This window comes from Nothobranchius furzeri, chromosome 5, assembly GCF_043380555.1.
Source record: "Nothobranchius furzeri strain GRZ-AD chromosome 5, NfurGRZ-RIMD1, whole genome shotgun sequence".
In the NCBI taxonomy this organism is placed as follows: Eukaryota; Metazoa; Chordata; class Actinopteri; order Cyprinodontiformes; family Nothobranchiidae; genus Nothobranchius; species Nothobranchius furzeri.
In genome coordinates this window covers 3,035,914-3,063,836 of record NC_091745.1, presented here as the reverse complement: position 1 = coordinate 3,063,836, position 27,923 = coordinate 3,035,914, and the positions used below count along the sequence as shown (strand labels likewise).

The window sequence follows — 27,923 nt, the reverse complement described above, 5'->3', positions numbered from 1 at the left end:
AGGCTGTTGAGCCTTTTCAGGTCCCTGCTTCTGATGCTGCTACCCCAACAGACAATGGCTGAAGAGATTACACTCTCAACAACAGACTTGTAGAAGATCTGCAGCATCTTGCTACAGACGTTGAAGGACCTAAGCGTCCTCAAGCTATAACAGCAAAAATATTTTTCCACTAAAACCGTCAAAATGTCATTAACTCTAACTTCACTGAGAGCTCTGAGTCCTTGTTATAGAAATAACTAGCACATTTGTGTCAAAGTGGCCTGAGAAACACTTTGGACACAATTGTTCCTCCCTTTATGGGAAGCTGAGTGAGAGAGCTGTTCTCGGCCACTGAGTCCTTATTTATCTTATCATCGCACCCTCCAGCAGGCTCCAAATCAATAAGCAGAGACCTGGAGCGAGCGAGGGGGACAGAGCAGGAATCATCGAGAGAGAGGCAGTCGGAGACAGAGCAGCGTGTGGAAATTGATCTGTGCTGCCCACTGGTTTGTGACCACACGCAGGTAGAAAAATGAAAGCAGGAGAAATCTCCTGTGTGATTATGGAACTATTGATTTTGTAATGATTTTCATTTCTGTACAGTACTGACTTAATAAATATGGGAGAAGTAATTTACACAGATGACAGATGGGCTAATGTCCAGAGGCTCTGTCACTTGCTTTACTCAAGTTAACCTTGTACGACATTAAGTTTGTGTTCTGCTGAAGCAATTAGGCAAGGCAGCTTTATTCATACAGCACATTTCATACACAGAGGTAATTCAATGTGCTTTCCATAAGCAAGAACATTAAAATCAACGTGACTGAAAATACTATTTAATAATGAAAAAGAATCAAAGTTAAAGGTTGAGCAAATACGGTGCAGAAGGTGCAGCATAAGAACATTTGTTCAAAGGCTGATGAAAACATGAAGGTTTTCAATTTTGATTTAAAAGTCAAGCAATTTGATTAGTAAAAATTAAAGTCTTATCTGAGCGTAAATGTGTGTCTTTGAATGACTTTGGTTTAGAGAAGAGCGATTAGTTCAGACTGGACAGACAAGCTAACCAAGCTTGTTGCAAAGTGGCTTAATACAAGTCCAATCTCAACTATTTCATTCAAATACTGTTTTTCTGTGTGACCCACCTGAAAGAGAGTTAAGAGACTCATGACTTGTTTCATGAGTCATTTCATTATAAATACCCTGTGCTATTTTTGGGGAAGTGGAACTCTACTTTGTAAAATGGAGCTTTGTTTTGAACAGATATGCAGAGTTACAGGAGGTAGCTTTACATAGCTAGTCCATGGCTGACTGCTTCCACCTGGTTTGAAATACAAAGAAAACAAAGGAATGAAAACCAGGTTGTTTTGAAACTTTCGCCCCAAAGTGTAAACTGATAAACATTTTATTTTAGGGGTTGATAAAGCATCAAAGAAATCCAAAACGTACTTTATCATCTTGGTTTTCCTGACAGAAACAAGTGTGCATGATGTGGCAAAATTAACCCTTTGATGCATGAATTATAAAATCTTCAACCATGATTTTTTTAACAATTTTTTTCATTCATCTTTAGGTGTGAATGAAACAAATTTCATATTTACATATTTTTTTGTAAAATGTAATTTACAAATAATTTATTACATGTGCACCTCAGTGGACAGCGTGCAATCTGAACATGAAATATGTTGGCTTGACTTACTGAAGTACAAATGGAGGGGTTCAAATGCAATAAAGTCTCCAACAGCTGTGCTTAATAGCAAAAATAAATACATAACAATTTTAAGTATCTGTCCACTGTAGTGACCATTATGCATCAAAGGGTTAACTGCACATAAGGTTGGGCGATCAACAAAAATCTTCCAGGTAATTTTTGTCAGTACAAAAAATTACAATGGGTGATGTATTATTGAGCTATACCTGTCAACTTCATAGAAACTATTACATTGATTCAAGGTGTGGTTCACTGTAAACCCATTTTTTAATGATGATTTCTGATTATTACTGGTCTCTGAGTTGAACATGAACATAGTCTGTAACTTTATAATAATGTTTTGTTAATAAACACTTATAAGTGTTTAGTAAGTCATTAACATATAATTTGCTAGGTTTTAGATCATGAACAGAACATTTCTAAAGGCTTTTAATATTTACAAATACATTTATAAATGTTTGGTGAGTTGGGTTAGGATATATATATATAGATGTGTGTGTGTGTGTGTGTGTGTGTGTGTGTGTGTTTCTGTTTGTGCTGTGACAATGAGCTTTTGCAAATGTTTAACTAAACATTACTTAAAGGGACTTAACGGAGTTTTGAATTTTTATGCTCGCGATTGCCCCCTCAGGCCAAAAGTGTAACGGCAGCTTCAATAGTAGGCTCGTGCACGAGGCGCGCATGCTGTACGTGCACACTCAACGAAAATAACAGCTGAGACAGTCCCGTGTGTGTGTGTGTGTGTGTGTGTGTGTGTGTGTGTGTGTGTGTGTGTGTGTGTGTGTGTGTGTGTGTGTGTGTGTGTGTGTGTGTGTGTGTGTGTGTGTGTGTGTGTGTGTGTGTGTGTGTGTGTGTGGTCTGGAGGACAGAGGACAGGAGAACTCACAGCTAATTAATTAAATAATTTGGTTCTGTAGCTTTCTCTTCAGCACAGCCGACAAAGGTTTAAGATGGGTCAGTCCTCCTGCATGCTCAGATCATTCCCTTCCCTTGCTTGAAAAATTGTTCCAAAATGAAAGTTGAACCCACATCTTTTTTATCTGTGAATTCAATACCGTTCACCGAATCTCAAATAAAAATTTGGGCAGCCAATGACATCTTTTGTATCTGTAATATTTATATCCTTAATGACAGCTGAAACAACGTTCAAAGAACGGTTCAGAGCGAAAATGGCTATTTTGTTGCTAATTTGCAGGAAATATCTAGAAGAAAGTATCTATGGGTCCTCAGAAATGTAGCTAGGTTCATCACTAGACGTTAGTGCTGCTAAAGCTACGGATAGCAAATGCTACGGGCGACGCCTGAGCGTGAACGCGCATGAAGCAGCCTGCTCGACCCGAGCATCTCTCTTTTTCTGTGATTTTACAGAAAAACAGGCAATCACAGTAAAAATGCCAGGGCTCATTCTACAGGACCAGGGCATTGCAGGAGAACGTATGAAGAAGAAATTAATTATTTCTATACATGTTTTGGCTGTCAAACTTCCATAATGCCCCTTTAAGCATTTGTAAATGTCAACTCAACTCAAGTCTATATATATATATATATATATATATATATATATATATATATATATATATATATATATATAGTGTGAAACCCGTACCCGATGGCTCAATGTCGTTCCAGGCGACCTCCAAGAATTCGGTGTTGCCGTAACGAATACAGAGCAGCTGGCACAAAACTGCCTGCACTGAAATTCACCTGGTAGGCTCAACACACGGGTGCAGTATGACACCGGACCCTTCGCAGGAGCCTTGATGATGATGATGATGATGATGATGATGATGATGATGATCTTCAAATAATCTATTACACTGTCTGCTTCCCCTAATGTAAAGTGTGAACACTTCAAGACTTTAAAATGTTTTAGGAATCATTTGTTGCTCCACAAAAATATTTACAAAATATATTTAGGTGTAACGTATGACTGCAACTATTACTTGTTTTAATAATCAACTGCTCTGCCACGGTAATCCATCAATAAATCAAATAATCTCATAAGCCTTTATTGTTCCTTTGCTTGGAAAATGTGGTCAAATTGTAACAGCAGTAGTTATTAATAAAAAGTATATTTCTATACAACATTATTTTAAACTCCAATTAAGCTGCTGCCTGTTAACTCTGGTGCAGATTCAGCTGAGCAGGGTGGATTTGCCAAGACCAAGCTGTCCATTGAAGCAGATTCCTAAAACAAAGAGAGATGTTTATTGTACCAGCTCACGTTGATCATTGTTTAAGGGGCAGCAGTAGCTCAGGTGGTAGAGCGGCTTGCCCCATGATCAGAGGGTCATGGGTTTGATTCCAGCTCCTGCCAGGGGTATTCTGCTGTTGTGTCCTTGGGCAAGACACTTCACCCAACTTGCCTATGGTGGTGGTGGTCAGAGGGGCCGATGGCACCATGGCAGCCTTGTCTCTGTCAGACCGCCCCAGAGCTGCTGTGGCTACAGTAGTAGTAGCTAACCATCACTGGCAGTGTGTGTTTGTGAGTGTGTGAAAGTGTCTTTGAGTGTCCTAAAAGCGCTATATAAGTTCAATGCACTATTATAATTATTTTAATTTTATTATTATTATTATTATTATTATTATTATTATTATTATTACTACATTTTTTTTGTATATTTGTAAGCTTTCACTGAAGTGCCAGAATCAATCCATGCTTCTTGGGCAGTTTCATGGTTAGTTTATGGAAAGCATCCTTCTGATGATGTGGGCACTTCCGAGAAGTAAAATCTTCTGGATTTCTTGGACTGTTGGGTTTTCAGGAATCTGTTTTGTTCTCTTTTCCAGAACTGACCTGTATTGGAGTGTTTACTATGTGAAGTGCCTTGAAACAACTCTTGTCGTGATTTGGCGCTTTAGAAATAAACTTGAATTGAATTGCATGCATTTGCTTCTGATAGAAAATGGACGGTGAAACTCTAGGATTAGAAAAGCCTGGCACTCACTGAACATTCATGGACTCACCCACCTTGACGAGGGAGGCTGTTAGCATTCATTCCTACCAGAGACCACTGCATATGTTAAATGAGTGTTACACCTTTAAGGTGTAAAGTGACAGAGTAACCTTTGTGTTCATGTTAGCCAGATGCATGGACGTAATTTTCACTTGAGAAGTGGGGGGGACACGGGGGGGGGGGGGGTGTCTTTACAGTATGCTCTAATGGGAAAAAGGGTTTCAACACAAACAACTGTTTTCCGCTTGGTCTTAGAGCTCAACCAGTGTCAATTTAATATAGCGTAATATTGTTTTTGGATGGTAAAAAGTGCAGGGGTCAAAACTTGATTTTGGAAAAAGTGGGGGGGACATGTCCCCCCTGTCCCCCCCCCCCCCCAAAATTACGTCCATGGCCAGATGGGAAAGAGTTGAATTAAAATCCTTCAGGCTCAAAAGGAAATACTGATTGTCATCCGCTGCCCTGCCACCATGAATCCAGGAAAAGCCTGAGGGAACACTTCATGTCCAAATTTCCAGAAATCTACTTTCTGGTTATCCTGTTGCCATAGAAACCTGTTGGTGTGTCAACAGTTTACACAGTATGTCATGTGTAAAACAAAAGATGAGGTGAACAAATTGAATCAAAAGCATCTCTACTTAGATGTGGCGGTTCTTTTGAAAACCGTCCAGCACTCAGACCGCCAGAGCTCAGACAGAGTAGTTAACTCATACTGATTTAGCTTTGGAGCAAACACAGAGACAGAAAATAGCAAAGCATGTTGAGGGAGAAGTTACACACTTTGAAAAGCTAAGTAAGAGAAAGAGATTAGGGAAGAAACTGGCGCTCCACTGAGCTTTTCTGTGTCCTTACAAGCGGTTTGAAGAACCCTGCATGAGCACTTCATTTATGCCAGTCAGTGCTGTTCTTATGTGCCTAGAATATCTGATCAAATTTCACTGATGTAGCTACATGCCTGCTGGCTGTGGGAGGGATGGAGGGATGAAGGAAGGCAGGAACAGAGAGTGAGAAAGAACTGCAAGTACACAGAGTAAAGAAATGGACAGGAGGGAAGAGACAACAAAGAACGAGGGACAAAGAGAATTAAAAGGCTTTGACATTGACTGACAAAGGATTGGGAGATGCTACAAAGAGGCTAACAAAATTAGAGAAACTGAATGAAAGACATGGAGGCAGAGAGAAACTGAATAGTGTTGGGCCCCATGGAACTCGCTGACCACTCCAATTATCATCTATTTTCCTCAAAAATGGTTGGAGTTATTGTAAGTCAGTCCCCGGGGACCTGGGCTAGTCCTCATTTTCTCCCAGATTCAATTCCACTCCATTCTCCTCTGTCTTTTACATATAAAACACTTTCCTCAATTATTCCTCCCACATTCATATCTGTAGTATTTGACGCCTTTGCCTGTCCAGAGTGTCTACTCATTTTGCCCCACTCTAGTGTGACTAGAATCAATCAGGCTCATTCCAAGATAGTCAGAAGAGTAAAAGTGTGTGTGTGTGTGTGTGTGTGTGTGTGTGTGTGTGTGTGTGTGTGTGTGTGTGTACTTATAGAAAACGTTTTTTTTTTTACTTGTAGTTACATATTTGTCATTGTAACAACCAACGATTTAAAAAGGAAAATCATGTCACCCAAAAATGGCGAAAAGTCACTTTCAAAGGGACTGCATCCTTCTGTTCAGTGCAGATGCTCTGTGAGCTCGTCAACCAAGACAGCGTTATCTGGAGGCTTTGAGAATTTGAACTAAATCCCAACGACCCTAAAAGCTATACGGTTATGAAGCTGTTTTACTGCTTTGATAAACTCAATTCCAGACCCTGCAGAACTCCCCATCCTTTCAATGTACATCAGTCAAGCTGAGAAAATCCTAGAAGGTTTCCCACAATTGAATTTCAGTAAATCTTCGGTCAGCAGTACTCCAAATGGAGGTGCGAAAGCATTTTTCTGTTTCTTGGTCTCACCAAAAGTGCAGACTCCATTCAGGTTGATCTGCTGGTACTTGTGTGTCTTGGGGGTCTCACAAAGCACTTCAGAACTTATGGTTTACATATTATGCTCTGCATCTGTGTCCCTCAATAGGTGGCCCGAAGTCCAGACCCGACCCGCGAACCTCCTATTTCCGACCCTGAAGCTGAGACTCTTTTACTCATGTTTACTGAGGCAGCGCAATATCATGCATGCTCAATTAAAATAATAACAGGAAGACCACCGCCCCCATGTCAGCTCTACAGCAGAGCAACGGTTCAGTCTTCTTAATGCAATAAACACACTATCACACAAATTGCTGCTTATCTGCTTGAGTAACACATTTAGGGGTTGGAAAACGGTTTTTATTCCTAGGAATCATTTGACATTTTTGCAAACAATTCCCTTATCAATTCCAGCCGACGTGAATGACCCTTGCGTAGCTTACGCATTGATGACCCCTAAGGGGCACAAACACTTAAATGCTCGGTTATACTTTACAAGAGAAGATGACAACAGGGAAACTTGCAATACTTGTTAAGTAGATAATTCATCAAAGGGAGGAAACACTACAAACAATCAAAACCATTTGCACATAACGTACACAATTAATTAAAGTGAATGATGAGTTTTGGCCCACTTCGTACTAGTGAATTTGAACACAGTGGTAGCGGTGACGTTTGCATGGCCTTTTCTGTTAATTCTGCACATTACGTCCCCGGCTCTCTAGGAGTGATGAGGAGAGACGTAATAAAATTGGTGTGTGGGTTAAATGATAACACAGTACTGTGTCGCTTAAAAAAAACAAAGGATTTATTACAAAATGATATGTTTACAATAATATACACAAAACGAAGGGGACTCGTTTACAAAAGGGAGGAACGAAAAACGCCAACCCAGAAGAGGATGGGGATAAACAACCGAGAATATTAATAAAAAATTACAAAACGGGCGATCCGAGGTCTAAGTCCGAAAACGTTCCGAAGTCTACAAGCCAAATAGTCAAATATAAATGCAAATCCAAAATCTTAATCCAAGTGAGTAATCCAAAACGAGCGAACCGAGTTTATCCAAAGAGCGAACCGAGGAGAAGAGAATAGCACACACTGTTGCCAGTATACACTATCCGGAACCTTCTCAAAGAACTGATGGCTGAAAGCAGCTTTTAACAGCTGGTAAGTGATCAGCCATGATTTGATCCAGCTGAGCACCAGGAGAGGGGCGAGGCAGAAGCCACTGAGGCCATCTTGTGGCCGAAAAGGGGCACGGCACGTAACACTGCAGGTAACTAATTAGCGAACACTGCCTATCATGTCAGCATCATTTGCATTATGTATACACCTCCACACTAGCAGACTCTAGCAACAAAATTCCGACCTGTGGTGAGATTTTTCCCATGTTCAAAGAAAATGACTCTGCCTTCACAAGGAACATAAAAGAGAACATTTAGAAAGATCTCACCAAACAACGCTTGGTACAATTGATTTTTTATCATTCATAAACTGACAGTTATACTGCAGGAGACCATATGCACCTAATTTTTTCCATTTATTGAACTACTTAGGAACTGATTTGGAAACTAATGGATAGACAGAATCGACAATGGTATTGATATTGATAAAACGCATCGGCCCCCACCCACCCTGGTTCATCGATCATTCCTCTGCAGTTTTGGGGAAAAAATGGTGTGTTCCAAATTCCTGGCTAAAAAAATAGACAGTTTAAAGATGAATGGACAGAGTGATTTGCATTTATTCTTTCACCATGCAGCACAAGACTTGCAGCTCAAGTGCTTAGTTTGCCAAGAGACCATTGCAGTGATAAAGGTTTCCTATTTGATAAGGCATTATGAGACCAAGCACAAGACTTTTGAAGACACATTTCCTCAAAGATCTGCAGAAAGAACAACAAAAATAAACACGATGAAGTCATTCTATGAAGCTGAAAGCATGATTCTAGTTACATCTGTGACTCAGCAAACAACACAGCAACAGAGCGCTCCTCTGAGTTTCATGGATTTGGGGGAAATGGGACGTCTTCTCTGATGCAGAAACAATAAAAGGATGTATGACTGAAGTGATGGAAAGCATGTTTGAAGGCAAACAAAAATAAGAAATGACAGCTACAATTAAGCAAATCCCTCTCTCAGACTCTGCAGCAGCAAGACCAACAGAAATACTGGCTAGTGATCTGACGAAACAGCCTTGTGACGGAATAATAAATGGTGAATGGCAATCTTCTGCACACACATTCACATGCTGGTGATGATGAGCTACAATGTAGCCACAGCTGCACTGGGGTGCAGTGACAGAGCACTGGCACCACCGGTCCCTTCGACCACCACCAGCAAGCAAGACGGGTTAAGTGTCTTGCCCAAGGACACAACAGCCAGGAGCCGGGATCGAATTTCCAACCTTCCGATTGCTGGACAACCCGCACTACCTCCTGAGCTACTGCTGCCCAAAAGCAGAATGCATTTCCTTAACTGTGGATGGATTTATTACACGTATTCATTTGAATTTAGTACTACATGGAAATTGCACTGTGTGCTTCTCGCTCTTTTGACTGACGAAGGCAAGTAATGCTCAAGCTAATGTTATTAAAGTACGTTGATTACAAATAATAAATGGATCTTTGACTCATTACATTTGTTGTGGCACTTTGAGACTTGTATCTGAGTACCCCTATAGACATTGGTAGTTGCCTCCATTTCTCCAACAATGTAAAAGTGAGAATTATTTCTTCTGAAGGCAGATCTCTAGACTAAAACTGGAGCAGTTTTTGCAGTTTGGTCGTCGTTCGGATTTGACTTGAGGCAGGTGTTTTCATATTCAGTGTGACCCTTTGCCCCAGTGGGAGAGCAGTGAGCATTCATGCTGTCTGGTAAAAAGGTATGATCAGACCCTCTTGGGGCCCAGATGAAGGGGATCTGAACTGTGTGTGTGTGTGTGTGTGTGTGTGTGTGTGTGTGTGTGTGTGTGTGTGTGTGTGTGTGTGTGTGTGTGTGTGTGTGTGTGTGTGTGTGTGTGTGTGTGTGTGTGTGTGTGTGTGTGTGTGTGTGTGTGTGTGTGTAAACGGAGGGGAAGAACTGCTGCTCCAGTCTCCTGGCTGACAGACAGTCTCTTGGCTAATGAGCAGCTGTCGACCATCACTATTCATGAGCCCTGTCACTCACCTCCTCTCTCCGAGCACTGGCACCTGAAGCTTCCAGTTTCTCATTAGTGCTGCACACACACACACACACACACCTACATGCAGTCTCCAAAGTACCCATAGCCACTCCACAACTTGACTACCAGCATGTAATGATGTTAAAAGTTAATGAAGATCAGTGGAGGTTAGATCTTCAATAGAATTCAAATTGTGGAATTGTGGATTGAGCAGAGTAGATTCATTCTGATAGCAAAGTATTCAGTCAGTATATTTCTGCTCTTTCATCTGATGCAGCAAAAGGTACATGGATCACTTCACTAGAAACGACTGTTTGATGCGTCCTGGAGGAAATGGATAGAGGAACGGCAGGAATAAGTACGTTTCTGCTCCTGTATGTTGGGCAGTCATGGAAAATGGAGCATCAGCAGGAAAACATCTAATGGAAGTGTAAGGCTTTCCCTTTTCTGCAATTTTCTCTGCTGTTCTGTTGTTTTTCTTTCTGTTTTATTACAAAAAATGCAAATACGGTATTTTCCTTCTAAAGGACTTTTTTTAACTTTGTCGTTAGCTTTGTCCAAAACACAATTTCACATAGGACCTATTATGAGATGGCCCTTTGTTCTATATGATTTATGTTTATGTTTATGTTTATGTATTTAGCAGACGCTTTTGTCCAAAGCAACGCACAAGTGATTTACAGATGCATGTGTGTTTTACAAAAGCTGTGCTATGATGCATCTGAAAACAGTTGACACAGGAAACATAAATAAAGGAATAAAAAATGAAAAAGCCACTTTAGTGTGGATCAGTGGATCCTAGTTGCAGTTCCAGAGTGTCGGCTTGTTTTTATTTATTTAACACTTTGGGCGCCAGAGTTTTTTGACATGACCATTTAAAAGGGTTATAGCTTAGAAATAGTTAGAGATAAATGTAAATTGTGAGTGAGAAAAATCTTCAGTAGGACATAAAGTTTGTGTTGGGAGTAAATGCGCTCATCAAAATAACATATTGTGACGTCATCAGGCAGCCATATTTGATTGCATCATCGTTACAGATGTTCCTTCTTATTTTTGTTATTTTGAATTTTTAATTAATATATATACATATATGAAACTCTTGCATTTAAAATTTCATTTTTATGTGCCACACATTGACTTCTATATGTAATGCATCGGCATCTGCTGCTTTTTACGGCTTTTATAAAAACATTGTGGCTACGTCTGTCACATTAGCAGTGTTTCTACCTCCACCATGACCCAAAGACGGTGAAGCAAACATCAAACCAACGTTTGGAGCTTGTAACTGCTGCACCAGCTGCCTGAAGCTGCACGCTGCAGCAGCGTCAATCTTTCTGGCTGGATGAGTGATTTTCTTCATCATACAGTAAATATTCTGCTTCGTAATCGGAATCAGTCATGACCAGACAAAGAGATCAGCCAACAAAGACCAGACCTGCCAACAATTTTCAGTTTCATCCCTGTAATCTTCGCCCTTTTCGTTCTGCGCTCACCTCCTCGTCTCGTTCTCTCCCTGACCAGGAACCTCTTGGCACGAAGCAGTTTTCAAACTCTAAAAACTCAGAAACTTTCAATATAAATACACCCATAAGTGTTGCTCAGCCTGAAGATACACATCTCCACTATCTTCTGGCGTAAAGTAGTAACTTCATGAGGGATATATTTGTGGCTGTGGCTCGTTAAAGTCAGCAATGATGCTTGTTGCAATATTGAAACTTTGGCTCCTAAAGGGTTAAGAGCTGAAGGGTCAGACCCAACCCAGCAGTGCTTAATGTTATGATGGCTTAAAAAGCTTAAATCAAAAAAGGTAGCTCACATCTCAGTGGAAAAGGTGTTGATTAGGATTTATCCATCCGTTCTGTCTAAACACTGAGATAATCTGACACTGGCAATTTGTGAGAGTCAGAAAATATATTATTTTCTCCAACCACTTTGTGGCTTTTACCACATTCACACCTCAGGCAAAGTATTTAGTCTATGCAGTTCACCTCTGGCTTGTGAGATTTACGACAAACGTCCAGGTGCCCATGAAATGCTGCCACTTCAGATTCTCTGTGACAGGATAAATACCATGTCAGTGTCACTGCTGATACATGACAGGATACACGGATCACTCAGCAAGAGAGAGAGGCAGAGGGAAGGGATGAAGGGAGGAGGAGAATAGAGGAGTGATGAAGTAAGAGGTGAAGAGAAGATAAGGAGTTCAATGTATTCTCGTCTGCAGGACAGGAGCAGCCAGATGCATTGATGTGAATGGAAACGATTAGTTTCCCTCCCGTTTCAGCTGAAGTGTGAGCCGGAGTAATCCCACCGCTGAATCGCTCAGTCTCTGTCTTTTGCCTCGTCTCTTTTCCTGTCGGCCTTGTCTGATTTATGGAAAAAAATCATTTCTATTGAGTGATGGGGTCATGCAGCTACATCACTCTCTCTCTCTCTCTCTCTCTCTCTCTCTCTCTCTCTCTCTCTCTCTCTCTCTCTCTCTCTCTCTCTCTCTCTCTCTCTCTCTCTCTCTCTCTCTGGCATTTTCACTCGAACAAATGGCCCAAACATGTGCATGCACACACACACACACACACACACACACACACACACACACACACACACACACACACACACACACACTTGCTTACTATTTTCTCTAACATTTTTTCAGGTAATTTCTAAAGATGCCTCATGTGAATTGAAACTGAAGTAGTTTGTACCACAGTGGGCTGAAATCCACCAGGATGGCATGACCATTGTTGTGTTTCTGGTTTTGGATGTGATGGTGAATACTGAGAGCTAGAGCAGACGGCAAATTGTAAGTTTGTGTTGGAGGTGGCGGGGTTGTTCTCAAGCTGTGTGTTTGAATGTGGGCTCTCTGTCTGCTAGATAATCATCACACACACACACACACACACACACACACACACACACACACACACACAAGACCCTGGGCTTCCAAATCACTACGGAGTGTCTGGATCAATCGTCCAGGGATTTCTATTTCCCTCCATCGCCTTCAAGCCATTTTTCTCTGCTTTACTAATGTTAGCTTTGTTGATAAGTGTTTTTTGATGGGAGCAGTATCTATGGAAATGATTCACCCCACCTTCTGAGAGATAAAGGAGCTGTAGATGTGACCTGACATGGGTTGATGCATGCAGGCCCACTAATAACAGAACCCCCTGCTCAGCCTAAAATGGTCCTGACTACACATCCCTACTCACACACGTCCAAGCCCATTCAACACAGAGCACTTTCAGCTTGAGATGTAAGCTACTCCTCATCTCTTGACAGGTACAAGATACTAAAATGAGAACAGCGTGCACACTTATACACACATCAATGGTTTGGAAAATAATGTCTGCAGTCGTCACGCTGTGGCGTAACATTTGGAATCGGGTGGACATGGTAAATCCAAGAGAATGTCACTGTTCACCCTGAAACGCAGAGGTTTCTGCTGACTTTCTCTAATTAAGCTGAGCATCTGTTTAATTTGTTCATATCTTGTTGTGACTTTGTGACATGTTCAGCTTAGTTAAAATCAGTGTCAAGGGACACAAGCTGGGAAGCGTGCTTAGGGGGAGAGCAAGGAAAGCAGACAGTTAAATTGACAATTAAAACAGCTAATATTGCAAGCTCAAGGCACGAGAGAGGGAGCTGGAGGGAGAGATGGAAAGAATGAAAAGAAAAGGGGAGGAAAGAGGGATCACAATCTTCCAATCATCTGTCAGGACAGAATGCAGCAGCTATGGATCTTGCTGCCTCTGGGTTACACTAATGTACTCCTGGGCCTGAAAGCAGCTCATCAGGGCCAACTATAGACTCACATTTCTGTTCAAATCATTAATGGGACGCTGAACAGCAGCACAGAGCTGGTTGGAACAAAAGCCTCACACTTCCAGATGGTACAACTTGGAAAGTGACTTGTACACATTGTAAATGTGACCCAACAGATCAGGTTTGGTGTGTCATTGAAAATAAGTTTTCACAAATATGTTAGAGAAGTCCATATTGTATTGGAAATGTCTCCAAAAAAAGTGAAGTCATTGAGTTCAGCAGTCTGCTGTTCAGTCAGAATCTTATTGGATTTGGATTCCAGCAAAATGTAAAAAAAAGTTACAGATCCATCAAAGTTACAGCCACAAGAAAGTATTTTAAGGAAGAAAGTTTAACACTGAAAAAAGATAAATGACCAGTTCGCCACTTCACTAGTAATCAGGGTGCATCATCAGTCGGCCAGGCCAGGACTCTCACAGTTAAACGGTAAATGACCTGTATTTTTATAGCGCCTTCTTAGGGTTCTACAACCTCCCAAGGTGCTTCACAACACAATCAGTCATTCACCCATTCACACACGCACTCACTCACCCATTCACACACTGGTGGTGATGAGCTACGATGTAGCCACAGCTGCCCTGGGGCGCACTGACAGAGGCGAGGCTGCTGAGCACAGGCACCACCGGTCCCTCCAACCACCACCAGCAGGCAAGGCGGGTTGAGTGTCTTGCCCAAGGGCACAACAGCAGAATTCTCTGGTCAGAGCCGGGATCAAACCTGCAAACTTTCGCTTACTGGTTAAGCCGCTCCACCTCCATGAGCTACTGCTGTCCCAACAAGGTTAGACTGGAGCCCCCAGATCCGTTTCCAGCGGTAATTGGATACATTCTTGGTCTATTTTTAGATTTTGGATGAGTCATAATAAATAAGTTACCATCCCTTGCTTTTGAAAGAGTTTTGTAGTAGTGATAATCAAAAATCCATTCCACAAGATGCTTGCTTTTTTCAGTTGGATGTACTCACTAGGGTATTTGGTGTACTTTCCTAAATAATACACTTCTAATATTTGATGTCTTAAAGTAAAACAGATTCTATTGTCAAAAATATTAAATATATAGTTAAATATACTTTATACTTTAATAATGAAAAAGTTGTATTAAGTAGTTTTAACAAAACTGCATTATTTGACTATTTTATTCCCAATTCAATCAACCAGTCGTTATTTATATAGTGCCTTCCACTGCCTTTGCATTGGAATATAATCACTGTTCACCAGTTAACTACTAATTATTAATCGTTTCTTTACAAAGCTTACATTGTTATAAACTATGCATTTTTGTCTAGAAAAATGGCCGTTGCACTGTTGAGATATTGTTCTATCAGCCTCTCTGCTGCCCTGCTATTATTATTCTAAGGCAGTGGAAAGAGATGACCTTTCCTGGTCAAGAACTTGGTGTGGTTAAAATTCAATTTCACTGAACAAAGTGGAGAAAGAGAAGAAAACACGTTAACCTTTATTTTGACATTGATGCTAACCTTGAACAATGGTCCCTAAAGGGTGAGAGGACTTCGGTCCATGATGTGCGTGAGTATAAATGCATGTGTTGTGTACTTGCAGGTGCTTGTTTTGTTTTACATAAACACCAACCTCTGCAGTTTTAGCTGTCTTCAGTGGAATGTTGAAAATGTATTACAACCATCCTCATCTGGTTTTTTCTTTTACTTCAAATCACTCATCTACACATTCAGTGTGTTTCTCTCCTTACTGCAGCGCTCATGGAGAGCAAAAACAAAGCTAAGTGAAATAAATGAACTTGGGTGCAAATTTGAGTTAATCTCGTCGACTGTTTAGGTTTTCTAGCTGCAGCTTGCGGAGTCTGTTGCAGGACAGTAATGAGGAATCTGTTACTGTGACACCAAACCCTGCACACATAAACACTTAAGTCCGGGTTGCATACTTTCCTAATCTAAGTATGTTGAAATAAAAAGCTGCTTTATTGTGGGATTTTTATTTGCATGTCAACTCTACATTTTATTGTAAATTCAAGCAACATGTTATTGCTGATGAAATCCAAATAACTGTACATTATATAAATTTACTACAACAAGGACTATACACGTTAAGGGCAGTGCATGATGGGAAAGGAGGAGAGGATCAGCTGGACTGGTTACATGCTGTGAAATGAACAGAACAGCAGGACTGAATGGCATAATTACACACGTTGTACACACAGACTACTTGAGTCAGAGGAGGTAGTTGAACTTTAAGATATTTCATTTGCAGCAGAGGAAATCAGCTGTAAAATGGAATCCACAAACATATATCTGTTTTGTGTTCTTTCACAGCTCAATTCAAGATGAGGCTTCAAACAAAACTTACATCACAAGACATCCCCCAATTTCTAAGACGATTGTATTGGCAGGCTGCTAAAAGTGGAATTCCAGATCAGTTTATTTTTACTTGGTTGTGATCACTTTCAATTTACTGCTTTTTATGTTTCAAGGTTCAGAAAGACAAGTATTTCTATTTTTAGACGCTTCAGATTTCACCTTCTAAAATAACAAGAACATCAGAATAAATTTCATTTCAGAGTGGCTTTTCTCTTTAAGGCAATCAGCCTTGCTGCTCTGAGACGTTCAAGCCTCCTTTCACTGGCTCTGTGAAAATGACACAATCAGCCAGAAGACGTGCAAAAAAAAAAAAATAATCGGGAGAGAAGTCCCCAACCTCTTGGAGCGTTTCAAGCTGCTGAAAGAGCAATAACCCTCTCACTCTCTAGTCCTTTAATTCTGCCCTCAGAGACACACAAACATAGTTACACAAAAAAACGGAATCATCTGTAGCACCGCAGACGAGCGTATTATGCAAGAATAGCAAATGACTCTGTTAAAATTTTTGCATATGAACACAAAAATAAAGTATATATATATATATATATATATATATATCAAACACACAAAAAACCTCAGAGTCAGGCAAAAAAGAAAAAGAAATAAACATGTTAAGTCAGCAATTATAAAATGCATGAAATTTCTTGGAACTGAAGAATATTTTAATCATTGTGCTGTTCATTCATGCTATGAAAAATCTCTATAGGTGCATCACAGTGTGTGTATCCTTCTGATACATGCAGGACGCTGGTATGTGGACACATCAGCAGGCTCAAAAAGCTTGCCACTAAAGCACTGGGAGGGAAGCAGTCCAATAAACAAAACAACCCTGTTCATTCAAGTAAGTGTTGGGTTCAATAGCTCGCTATACCTAATGAATACAAAACAAGGTCATTCACTGAGCAAACTGCAGTTTGAAGGACAAAAAGAACAATTTTTCATTCTTATACACAAGAAACTAATTATAGTGTTTGTGTGGAATTAATATCCATTGCCTGTTCACTAGTGCTAGATAATTGTTATTGTGGTGAAATGCACGCATGCAGAGGAATGCTACCCTTCTGTTTCATTCACTCTGTTTGTTGGATAGATTAGGTAGCAAGTAGCTAGCCATGGTCTGCAAAATCCTATTTAACTGTTTGATTAAACACTGTGGCTGGACAATCTATTTTGCTTATAACTGTTAATTATCAAGTGGTGTAGTCCTTAGAATTCCAGAGGATCTCTCATGGCCTATTTGTACAACAAAGGAACATCAGAAAACAAAATCTTAAAATTCAACATATCTAACTGCAGTAATTCCCTTTGGTGAAGGTGCTGCGTTTACGCTGTTGTTTATATTCTTTTCTGCCTTTCTTTATTCCTGTTGTAAATTCATAAAAAATATTGCAATGGCATTTGAAAAGTCTTAAATACTATACCACAAACCCACCACATACATCATAACATTATCAATGTTGTCTGAGCACTTTTTAAAGTCCAATTTCTTTCACTGAAGACTTTTCGTGAAGGTCCTCCATGTTTGTTACCGCCAAGATGTTAACCATTGAAGCACACTCGTCCGACTCGGAATCCAAACTTCTGGCTGTTGCTGCCGAAGTCTGCTGTAGCCACATCTACGATGGGCAGCAGCTCGGCTGATGGGGAGTCAATCTCTAGAACGGTCCTTTCCTGACCTCTGCGAAGCTGAAAGAGAAAAATCAAAGACATGATCAAAATCTGCCTGGCTTGCTTCCACTAGCCCATCCCCTCGCTAAAACAAACCCGTTATTAAACCTGTAATTTGACGGTTGTTCTAGTGTTAGATTCAGCTGACAACAGCAGCTCTGCTAACAGACACGTCAGTCTCATTGATGCTGATTCCACTGTGTCCAGTGGGTTGTTCTCTCTCACACTTGGCAGCACTGACCTGGCATCCATCGTGCACCGCCGTGATGAAGGGGCTTTTGGCTTGTGTGAGTTCCTCATCGTTGCTACCCTTGAAGCGGAGGGCATGCTGGTAGGAGCGGGAGGTGCTGTCAAACCAGCCTGCTGAATTCTGACAGATATAGGTGAAGCTCTGTTTGGCTGTGGCACTTAAAAGCTTCAGGAAGGTCAGCTGAACTACATGCACAGGGTTCCCGTCCCTGTCAGTGTACGAGAACTGGAAGACACAAGAAAAAGACCGAGTGTGACGCTGGCGAACAGACGTGATACGTGCTTTAGCTCAGGAGTGGGCAACCCTGGTCCTCGAGGGCTGCTATATCCAGCATGTTTTAGTTGTTTCCCTGCTTTAACACAACTGATTTTACTCAGCGGCTTATACATAGCTTGATGACCAGCTGAAGAGGTGATACAACCATGGAATTAAGGGAAACAACTAAAACATGCTGGACAGCAAACCCTCGAGGATTAGAGTTGCCCACTCCTGCTTTAGCTAAACTTCATGAAACTGATTATATTCAATGGAATAAGCAAAAGGTTTTTGCTCTGAGATGGAGGCACTGAAAACAAATGTCATGTCTGTTATTCAAGAGACTGATGAGACTTTCTAACAGCTGCACATGAGAAGTCACGGATGCCTGTCAATACAACACAGCTGCAAATAACTTTTGTGAATCATTCTGACAACTCAAATCAGCAGCTGGCAATTTTAAATCAGCTGCCTTTTTGCACACATTCTTTGGAACTTAACCCAAAATAAGTAGCAGGAAAATGTAGGAACAAGCAACAACATCCATATTTATTGTACCTGTTTTCCCTTTTTGTACTGGCTGAACCAGCTTCCTGGTTTCTCTTTTGCCCACGCTGACAATTTTACCTGAAAACAGGCAAGTGGTGAGTTAAGGGTCGGTTTGTTTTTCTAATAGATGACAGCAGATACTAAAGGCTCACCAGTTCAATCCTTTTGTCAGGGTAAAGACAGGTCTCTCCATAAGCAGTGAAGTTACAGAAGACCTTGATGGAGTCTCTGTGACAGCCCTGGTTGGGATCTATCCAGTAGTCCCCTAAAAGGCCATTTGTTGATGGCATTAACACATCATGAAAAAATAATGAATACCCATGATTGACCTTATCTTTTTAATAAGAAGCACCTTTAAGTGATTCTAAGTCAGCATAAACATTTTTCTGAAGAAGTGAGCAAGTTTCTTGTGTCTGCTAACCATCTTTGTAGTCAGGTTGGATCATCATCAGCTCCTTGCAGGTCCTAGCGGGGCTGTCAAATGTTCCAAGAGGCTTCCTTATGAGCTCCACATCATTCTTCATAGATGAGAGGGTAGCAAAGACTTCCTCCATTCCCTCAGCATCCTCCAAAGGTTGATCACCCTGGAGGAACGCCTCCTCATCCTCCCTGGTTGGTGCTGCTCCTGTTGCTTGATCTGAATGTCTTCGTCTCTTCCGCCTCTCCTCCCAAATAGGCAGAGGTTGAACGAATGTTGCAGGTGGTCCCTGAAGGTAACACAGGCATGTTAACGAGGAATGAAGGAGAATCCAAGAGGATAGAGTCTGTGATGAAAGAGATGATTGAAGGTGCTCACCGGGGGTCCTGGAAGACCGGCAGGGCCTGGATCTCCTATGGGACCAGTAACGCCCTAGAAATAGAGGACAACAGGAAATTGGGTCAATCACAGCCCTCTGGGAGGCTCTCTCACACCTCTCGTCTAAATCCTGACTTTATCTAGACAGGTACTGTGTGGTTGCTACTTATAGGATTTTCCAGCCACATGCATCAGCACTTTGGGGTCAAAGCCTTGGCTCTCAAAGCCAACCAGTGTGTTTATGTATATCACACTCTACAAACCCAGTCCTATTAAAAGGGCCCAGTGAAAAAATCTCACATTGTACAGCATGGGTTTGGTTCCAAAATAATCCAGGGAACACAGTAAGTTATTGTGATTAGGATGCATGGAACAGCGAAGCCAGCACATAAACATTCTCCTTTGTCTGCAGCATATGTTCCTAGCAGCTGCTGTCCCAACAAGAGGTGCAAGTACTGTAATGGCAAAGCGTAAATAAGACTGATTACTCTACCCACCGACTCTCCCTTCGATCCTTTCTCACCAGCTGGACCCTATGGGGGGGGCATACAATAGGAGATTTAAACATGTAAAAACTGGGTTAAAATGAAAAACACTTCATGTTAAACAAAGACCTGCAAACATAAACCAGACATGTAATTCTTTCTGCTCAGATTTTTGCACTTTAAACTTCTCTGATGATGTTTCTCACATTCATTTATCGATAGCAAGCTATGTAGAAATCTGCATACTGTGACTGGACATGTAGGCTGGCGTTGGCTAATTCAAAGGACACACGGTGTGAAGTAGACATAAAATACACCCTGGGATGGAGGAGGTGTGCTGTTGCAACAGTTAATCTACTCACTGACAGTCCAGGTGGACCCGGTGGGCCAATGGGACCAAGTGAGCCCAGCATACCCTAGGAATGAGCACAATCATGTCTTGTCAGGAAAGTTTTTTGTTGTTTTGGTGGTGGTGGTGGTGGGGGTGGGTGGTACCTACCTCGTCTCCTTTAGCACCTTGCAAACCCTGGCTTCCTGGTAGACCTCTGTCTCCCTTTTCACCAGGTTCCCCTGGGGGGCCAATTAAGCCAATCAACCCTCCATGACCCTACAAAGAGGAAAACGTTTCATCAAATAATGTGTCCATATGTTAGAACATAACTCTGCTTTCCTGTGGTTAGACACCCACTTTTTCTCCTTTGTTGCCAGGGTCTCCTTTCAATCCTGGAAGTCCTGGTGGACCCTATTATGATGGACATACATTAGTCAGTTACAGTACTGCTGTTTAAAAGTACTCATTCAAGTCACAATTATGACTGTGTTCTTTGTGATTTGACAGACTTCATTCTTAAATTCTCAGAAGTTGTCTTACCAATGGTCCTGGTGGTCCCGTCTGTCCTGGTGGTCCATTTAGCCCTTGTTCCCCCTTTAAATACCCACATTAGTCATAACGAGTACTCACACCATCAGAAGTAATTAGATATGCTATTTCACCAATGTGTTTTTCTTCTACTGACCGCAGGGCCCGGAATACCATGAAGTCCTTCTGGACCAGGCCTCCCTGGTGGACCTTGGGGCCCTACTGGGCCTGTTTTTCCCACTGGACCCTGAGCTCCCGTAGCCCCCTTCAGCGCAAACAGGGAAGGAATTTAAAACAGACACATTATGAGTGAAACGCGATTAAGACAATGTTCAAAAGTGCAGAAGTAATTTTCCTTACTTTGCCTCCTTTCACGCCTTGCTTCCCTTCTTTTCCTGCGGCACCAATATGGCCCTGGCAGAGAGAGCAAATGATGTCACTGGGGCATAAACGTGATCTCTCATGTCTGAATAAAGCTATAAAACTGCTGTGTACACAGAACTCATCAAACTTACCCTCCGACCAGGAGCTCCTGTTGGACCCGGTTCTCCAGATGCTCCTGGCGGTCCCTTCAGATAGAAGTGAAAGTTAACAGAAACATCTGGAGACACTGAAATGAAACATCTGCAGTAATGCTGTCAGGCCGCAGACTTTATGGCAGGCGTGGGGAACCCTGGTCATCGAGGGCCGGTATCCTGCACGTCATTGCTCCAACAATTCTGATTCAGTGATTGATTCACCTGTGCAGCAGCTCATCAGGCTCTGCAGAAGCATGTTAATCACCTGCTGATTGAAATCAAGTGTGTTGAAGCAGGGTTGAAACTAAGATATGCAGGATAGCGGCCCTCGATTGACCAGGATTCCTCACCCCTCCTTTATGGGATGAAAGTAAATCAATGCTTACTGCTTTTCCTGGTTCTCCGTCATCTCCTTTAGCTCCAGGAGCCCCATCGACTCCCTGATCAAAGGAGAGAGAGAGAGATGGTTTAAATAAAAAAATGCATAAATGGCAGAATAAAAATTACCTAAAAAAATCTTACACTGGTGCCTAGCTCTCCAGGGGGGCCTAAGTCTCCAGGAAATCCAATTGGACCCTAGAAAACCAAACAAACCCGCGTGTTAAAAATGGTCCTGAATGGCATTAAAAGCCTGACTGACTTTCCACCAACATCATTTCCCTACAGTCTACGCACAAGATTGCCTTTAGACCCATCTTCTCCCGGGGTCCCTCTGGATCCAGGAGGCCCAGCTGCACCAGGGGGGCCAGAATCACCCTTTTCCCCAACATCACCTTTAGCGCCCTGAGAAACCAACAATTTAAACACAGGTAACTATGGTGCAAGACAAAAGCATGAGCCTGAGCATCACAAAAACTTGAAAGCAAGACAAAGTGACTCACAGGAAGGCCAGACTCTCCAACTGGGCCGGGGTCTCCTGCTTCTCCATCCTCCCCCTGACAGAGTTGGGATATTTGACATGATGAAACACACTTACACAATGACACACCACTATACTGAACAAACCTTCACCATTCTGCTGAAAGTGCACACTGACATGAAATGTTTCTGTTAATGGTATTTGCTGACCTTCTCTCCAACACGTCCAGGCTGGCCAACTCCTCCAGGTGAGCCTAGGGATCCCTGTGGCGGGAGGAGAGAGAAAAGCTTCAACTAAAACAAGAGTGAGTTTAAATATTCATTTGATCTCTGAAAATCTGAATCTGCAGTATTTTCTGTTTGCTCGCCAGCAGCTTTGCTCACAAAGTGCTGAAACTGGAACAAAATGATCACATTATGAGGAGTTATTGCTCCAGCTCTGCATGGGTATATTGTTTAAATCACAAAAGGGTGCTTCTGCCCCTCCCTGTGAGTATGTTTGTGCAGATGCATTCGTGTTACGCTGAACTCTTTCTTCAGATGAAACCAGTGTAACTAAATCTTTAGCAGAGGTTACCTCAGCCACGCCCTATCACTGAACTCCATTGGTCATCTACTTTCTTCACGACTGACTCATCTGGTTGTTTTCCACTCTTCTTGTATCAGTATTATAGATTCAACCGTCTCTGCAGTCCAAGCTTCGTGTGATGAAGCGCTAGCGTGAGTGTCACAGCTTTCTGCAGCTGACTGCTGAATAATTGAGCAACATGAGAGGTTGCAGAGGGACAACCATTACTAGAGGTAAATATAACTGCCACTCTGGGGTAATACCACTTAATGATTCATGGAACAGTATATATAACTCCATCGAAGGATTACATTCTAATACCATTTAATAATTAAAATTTCTAAAGCAGTGGTAGGCCTGTGGTCGCCTGAAGTCACGAGGAACTGAAAAATGTATTTTGTGGAGATTATTGTTTCAAAAACCATGTAAAAATGTTACCTTCATTCTGTCGTGTGTGTGTGTGTGTGTGTGTGTGTGTGTGTGTGTGTGTGTGTGTGTGTGTGTGTGTGTGTTTGAGATAAACAAATTAGTTTATTTAAGAATTAAAATGAACAAATTAATGATCAAACCTTAATTATTTATAATAAATGACAATCAAAACCAAAGAATACATATTTTCACACTCTGACGAACACACATCAAGTGTGGAAACGTCACTTTCTTTTTTACTCGCACCTATTGAACTTTGACTCACCTGAGGGCTCCAGCCTTCCTATTTCTGACATATTTTCAAACCTCAGTGAACGATGCATGATATCAAGCTAGAATATCTGAGAAAAATTAGATTCAACTATGCAAATTTATCCATGAGAACAGTTAGACTTTATCAGAATAATGATTATGATGAAGCAGATTACAAAATAGAATAAAGCCAGTTGAAGCAGTTATTAGATCAACCAATAAAATAAAGATCATGAGCTGTCTGTTCCACCAGAGCGTTTTTGTGAAGTACAACGTGTTTGAACAAAACCAGAGGACATGATTCTAATCCTGGAAAACAAAAATATTAATAATGATGATGATGATGATAACATCAACAACAATGACAATGACAATAATAATAATAATAATAATAATAATTATTATTATTATTATTATTTTTATTTTTTTATTTATTTATTATGATAGTAAAAAATTATAACATAATAAAAATAATACTAATAATAACAATAACAACAACAACGATGATGATAATAATGATAATAATAATAATAACAATAATAATGGTGATGATGATGATGATGATGATGATGATAGTAATAATAATAATAACAATAACAATAATAATGGTGATGATGATGATGATGATGATGATAGTAATAACAACAACAACAATAATAATAACAATAACAATAATAATAATAATAGTAACAACAACAACAACAATAATAATAATAATGATAATAATAATAATAATAATAATAATAATAATAATAATAATAATAATAATAATGAATGTCAGATATTTTACCTCTGCACCAATGGCTCCCTGAGGTCCTCGTGGTCCATGCTGTCCCGGTGGCCCCTGAGGAGAGAGAAAATAAATGTGATCCCACATAACTATATGCCAAGTGAATGTGCATCTGTGCATACACAACTCAAACCGTTAGATGCCAGCCCAAGCTTGATCGCTTTCACAAAGGCCCCATTATCAGTGATTATTATCATAAAGACATGATAAAGACACTCAAACAAAGATCAGTGCCCTCAGTATGACATGGACTCGGGCTCTTTCTTGCTTGCGCCTCCTGCCTCTCTTATTTCCACCTGAAATAAAATCTATAGATCATGATATGAGCATGTTCTCTCAGCCAGAGATGGCTTGAGATTTGACTTGTCTGTGCAGCTTAAGAAGCACCAAGCAGTTAATTATAACAGTACTTGGCTTCAGCTTCAGCTGAGTTGTGCTGCGAATCACACTGAAGTATTGTGTTGTAGAGACACTGAAACAGTGAGACCAGGGAGAACTGTGGAACTGGAGAAAACACATATCCTTCTGGCACAGAGAAACATCAGCGTTAGAGGGGGAATTCTGTGATCCGCAACACTGACACATGAATAAAACTTTCCCACTGAGTCCTCAGCTTCCCTCCTCTCCTCTCGCGCTTGTTTTGGTTCCATTTTAATGCATTCCCTCCCTAATCTGACTGTGAAGAAGAGGAGCTATAGTGACGCTTGTTGGGCGTGTGTTCATGGCTGACAGCGTTGTGAGATGACTGTCACAAAGGACGATGCTCATTAGAAAGCCAAGGCTGAGGCTAATCTGATTAGCAGCTGTCACACCAACTTCCTGCTCACAGTGAGTACCCCACCTCTTCCTTCCACTCCATTGCTCCACTGTTTCCTTTTCTTTCTCTATGTTTTGCTTTTTATCTCTTCTTTCCTTTCATACCCACACAGCCTCCATGTTTACTCTCTAGGGTCATTTGTTGCTCCAGACGTCATGGATTTACACTGTTTAAAAGCCACAACAACATGTTTAGCATTTAAAAGGTTTGCTGACATTATTGAAAATGGTTAATATCATGACCATTTTATAAGATCGAACCAATGCTAAGACAGCAACAGCAACATCAAATGCAACAAAAACATGAACTTATAAGCATAAAATGTATTCAAACAATCTTAGAATCTAAAAAATGGGATTTTCAAAATTACATCAAGTGTAAACATCAGCTGTAACCAGCTATGAAATTTGTAGTATTTGTCACCACTTGCTGTCTGTCTAGCAGGATCCATTACAAGGACTAGAACCATAATTAGCATTATTAGTTATACCTGTGCTTTTCTTGTTATGATAAATTGAATTATCTGCTTTCAGAATTTGATTTTCTTTTGTAAAACATAAATTTAGATGGAGTGTTTGATGTTACAAAGGGGATTAAAGTGGAAAATCAGCACCAAGCACATAAGCTGGTGGCAGACCAGCTCCATTTTCTTCTAATTTGAGTGCAGTTGCCTCATTTTAGACTCGTCTAGGTGCAGAGTCTATTTGAATATCAGCCTGATACCCCAGGAGCAGAACAGTATTGAGACTAATCACTGATCAGAGCAAACTCAATCCCTTCCAGAAGACCACTTGAGACTGGGGGAAGTTCGTGTTAAGAATTATCAGCAGAGGAGAATGTTGGTTCATCAGTACAACACAGGTTTACAGTTGACACAGCTGTTGCTAATTAACTAAATGGGTAGTTCTAATCAAAGTTTATTTCGCTCAGGTGGAGTGCCTGTTCTATGTACAGAATGTAGACACTTATGTGTGTCCTGTGAAAAGGAAACGTTGTCTTTGGAGGGGTAACAATTGGTTTAAAACTGTTTAGTGGCAGCATGATACAAGAAGAAGAAGAAGAAGAAAATATCATTTCTACAGCGCCTCTCAAGATAAAAGGCGCTTCACAAAAACAAAAACAAAAAATATAAAAAATGTAAAAATATAAAAAAGCATTTCGAAAATGTTTAAAATATATTTAAAATGAGCAAGAATAAGCAATTGCGATTTAAAAGAAAAAATGTTAAGAGAAAGAGAGAGAGTGAACAGGAAAGAGGGAAATCAGTGGATCCTGAGGAAGGTGGAATAGGTGGGGAGAGCAGAATAAAGAGAGAGAGGTGAAGAAGGTCATACAAAAGCCAGCTTGAACAAGTGAGTCTTCAGCTGCTTTTTAAAGGAGACCACTGAGTCCACTGATCTCAGGCTCAGGGGGAGAGAGGTCCAGAGTCTGGGGGCCACAGCAGCAGATGATCTGTCACCTTTGACCTTTAGCCTGGTGCTGCACAACCAGTAGGCTTTGATCACTGGACCTCAGGGACCTGCTGGGGGTGTAGGGACTAAGAAGATCACCAATGTAAGATGGTGCTTGTCCATGTAAGGCCCTATAGACCAGAACCAGGATCTTGAAATGAACCCTGAAGTTGACTGGCAGCCAGTGAAGCTGGAGGAGAAGCGGGGTGATGTGGGTGTGTTTGGAGGACTTGGTCAGAAGCCGAGCACAGGCGTTCTGAACCACCTGTAGACGGTTCAGGGAGGTTCTGCTCAGACACGTGAAAAGAGAGTTACAGTAGTCTAAGCGTGAGGAGATGAAGGTGTGGAGAACTGTCTCAGGGCAAAGCCTGATTTCTACTTCTCCGTCTGCGTCGGTGCAGAGATGCGCAATGCCATTTTGTGTCGGCGCAAGAGCTCTCCGATGGGCTCACAGAGGCTGACAAGAGACATGCCCGACTTTTCGACCATCTGCCAAAAGTGACAGAGACCACAAGCTTGTGATTGGTGAGGATGCTGCTTCCTTTAACTTCGTCAACAACGCCGCCATTGCCCCATCAAAAAATAAAAAGATATTTTGCGGCAGACACGGACTGGTTCCAAAAACTGTTTTCAGAAAACGTCTGAAAATAGGAACGTTTATTCAATCGCGACTGAAGGAGTATAAAGATATGGAGCAAGTGTTTAATTCATGGACAGAAATGACAAGAAATGTGGGTGTAGAGGAGCCGATCACATGAAGAGGTGGAGGAGAATGAGGGACAACATCATCAGTGTTAAAAAGTATCTGAAATACATTAGAACAATAGTAAATACAGTATTGTAGTCCAGATGAGAAGCAAAACGTCTTCAAGAAACCAAAGAGGTCCAGTTTCCCTCATTTGAACCCCTTTGGCTCACCATGACACTGAAGACTGAGAACCTTCACCAGCATCTTGATATGTTGGGCTGAACAACAAAATGAGTGTTTGGTGTTTGGCACATACCAATCTACTGTAACATTATAGAGGTTTTAGTATCCATGCACAAAAATAAGTGAAAACATGTACGGTTATTTAGAATGCAAAACACAAAGATGAGATGTCATTTTGAAAACGTAGCGTTCGTTTGAAACGTGAGGAGACAACAGAGATCTACTCACCATTGAACCAACATGGCCACTTTCTCCTTTCTCACCAGGGGGACCTGGCATTCCCTACACAGTAACCAGGGAGAAGCAAAGATGGGAGAATAAAATGAAAATATCAGATGTGGAGCAACAAACGCTGATGTTAAAATTAGTTTCACCTGTAGCCCAGAGGGACCTGGTGGTCCTTTGAACCCCCTTGGTCCTTCGTCGCCTTTTGCCCCGTTCACACCCATTTGCCCACGAAGACCTGGCTCACCATCTGCACCCTGAAGAGTGCACAGATGATTAATATGAC

General features: G+C 41.2%; 1 protein-coding gene across 2 annotated transcripts in view; it reads right to left on the bottom strand.

The window, feature by feature from the left end:
* Window positions 1-17,259: 17,259 nt before the first annotated feature.
* The window catches only part of col5a3a (collagen, type V, alpha 3a), a 48,433-nt gene continuing 37,769 nt past the window's right edge, over window positions 17,260-27,923 (bottom strand). For both annotated transcript variants that reach the window (XM_015948492.3, XM_015948493.3), the window contains 22 exons: window positions 27,787-27,894; window positions 27,641-27,694; window positions 24,214-24,267; window positions 22,385-22,438; window positions 22,198-22,251; window positions 21,992-22,099; window positions 21,839-21,892; window positions 21,703-21,756; window positions 21,314-21,367; window positions 21,159-21,212; window positions 20,956-21,063; window positions 20,811-20,864; window positions 20,628-20,681; window positions 20,439-20,546; window positions 20,302-20,355; window positions 19,952-19,987; window positions 19,455-19,508; window positions 19,080-19,365; window positions 18,811-18,923; window positions 18,668-18,736; window positions 17,846-18,079; window positions 17,260-17,622 (listed from right to left, as the gene is read on the bottom strand). In XM_015948492.3, the coding sequence (XP_015803978.1) occupies window positions 17,476-17,622; window positions 17,846-18,079; window positions 18,668-18,736; window positions 18,811-18,923; window positions 19,080-19,365; window positions 19,455-19,508; window positions 19,952-19,987; window positions 20,302-20,355; window positions 20,439-20,546; window positions 20,628-20,681; window positions 20,811-20,864; window positions 20,956-21,063; window positions 21,159-21,212; window positions 21,314-21,367; window positions 21,703-21,756; window positions 21,839-21,892; window positions 21,992-22,099; window positions 22,198-22,251; window positions 22,385-22,438; window positions 24,214-24,267; window positions 27,641-27,694; window positions 27,787-27,894 (1,965 nt within the window). In that variant the 3' untranslated portion in view covers window positions 17,260-17,475. The remainder of the gene's footprint in view (window positions 17,623-17,845; window positions 18,080-18,667; window positions 18,737-18,810; window positions 18,924-19,079; window positions 19,366-19,454; window positions 19,509-19,951; window positions 19,988-20,301; window positions 20,356-20,438; window positions 20,547-20,627; window positions 20,682-20,810; window positions 20,865-20,955; window positions 21,064-21,158; window positions 21,213-21,313; window positions 21,368-21,702; window positions 21,757-21,838; window positions 21,893-21,991; window positions 22,100-22,197; window positions 22,252-22,384; window positions 22,439-24,213; window positions 24,268-27,640; window positions 27,695-27,786; window positions 27,895-27,923) is intronic.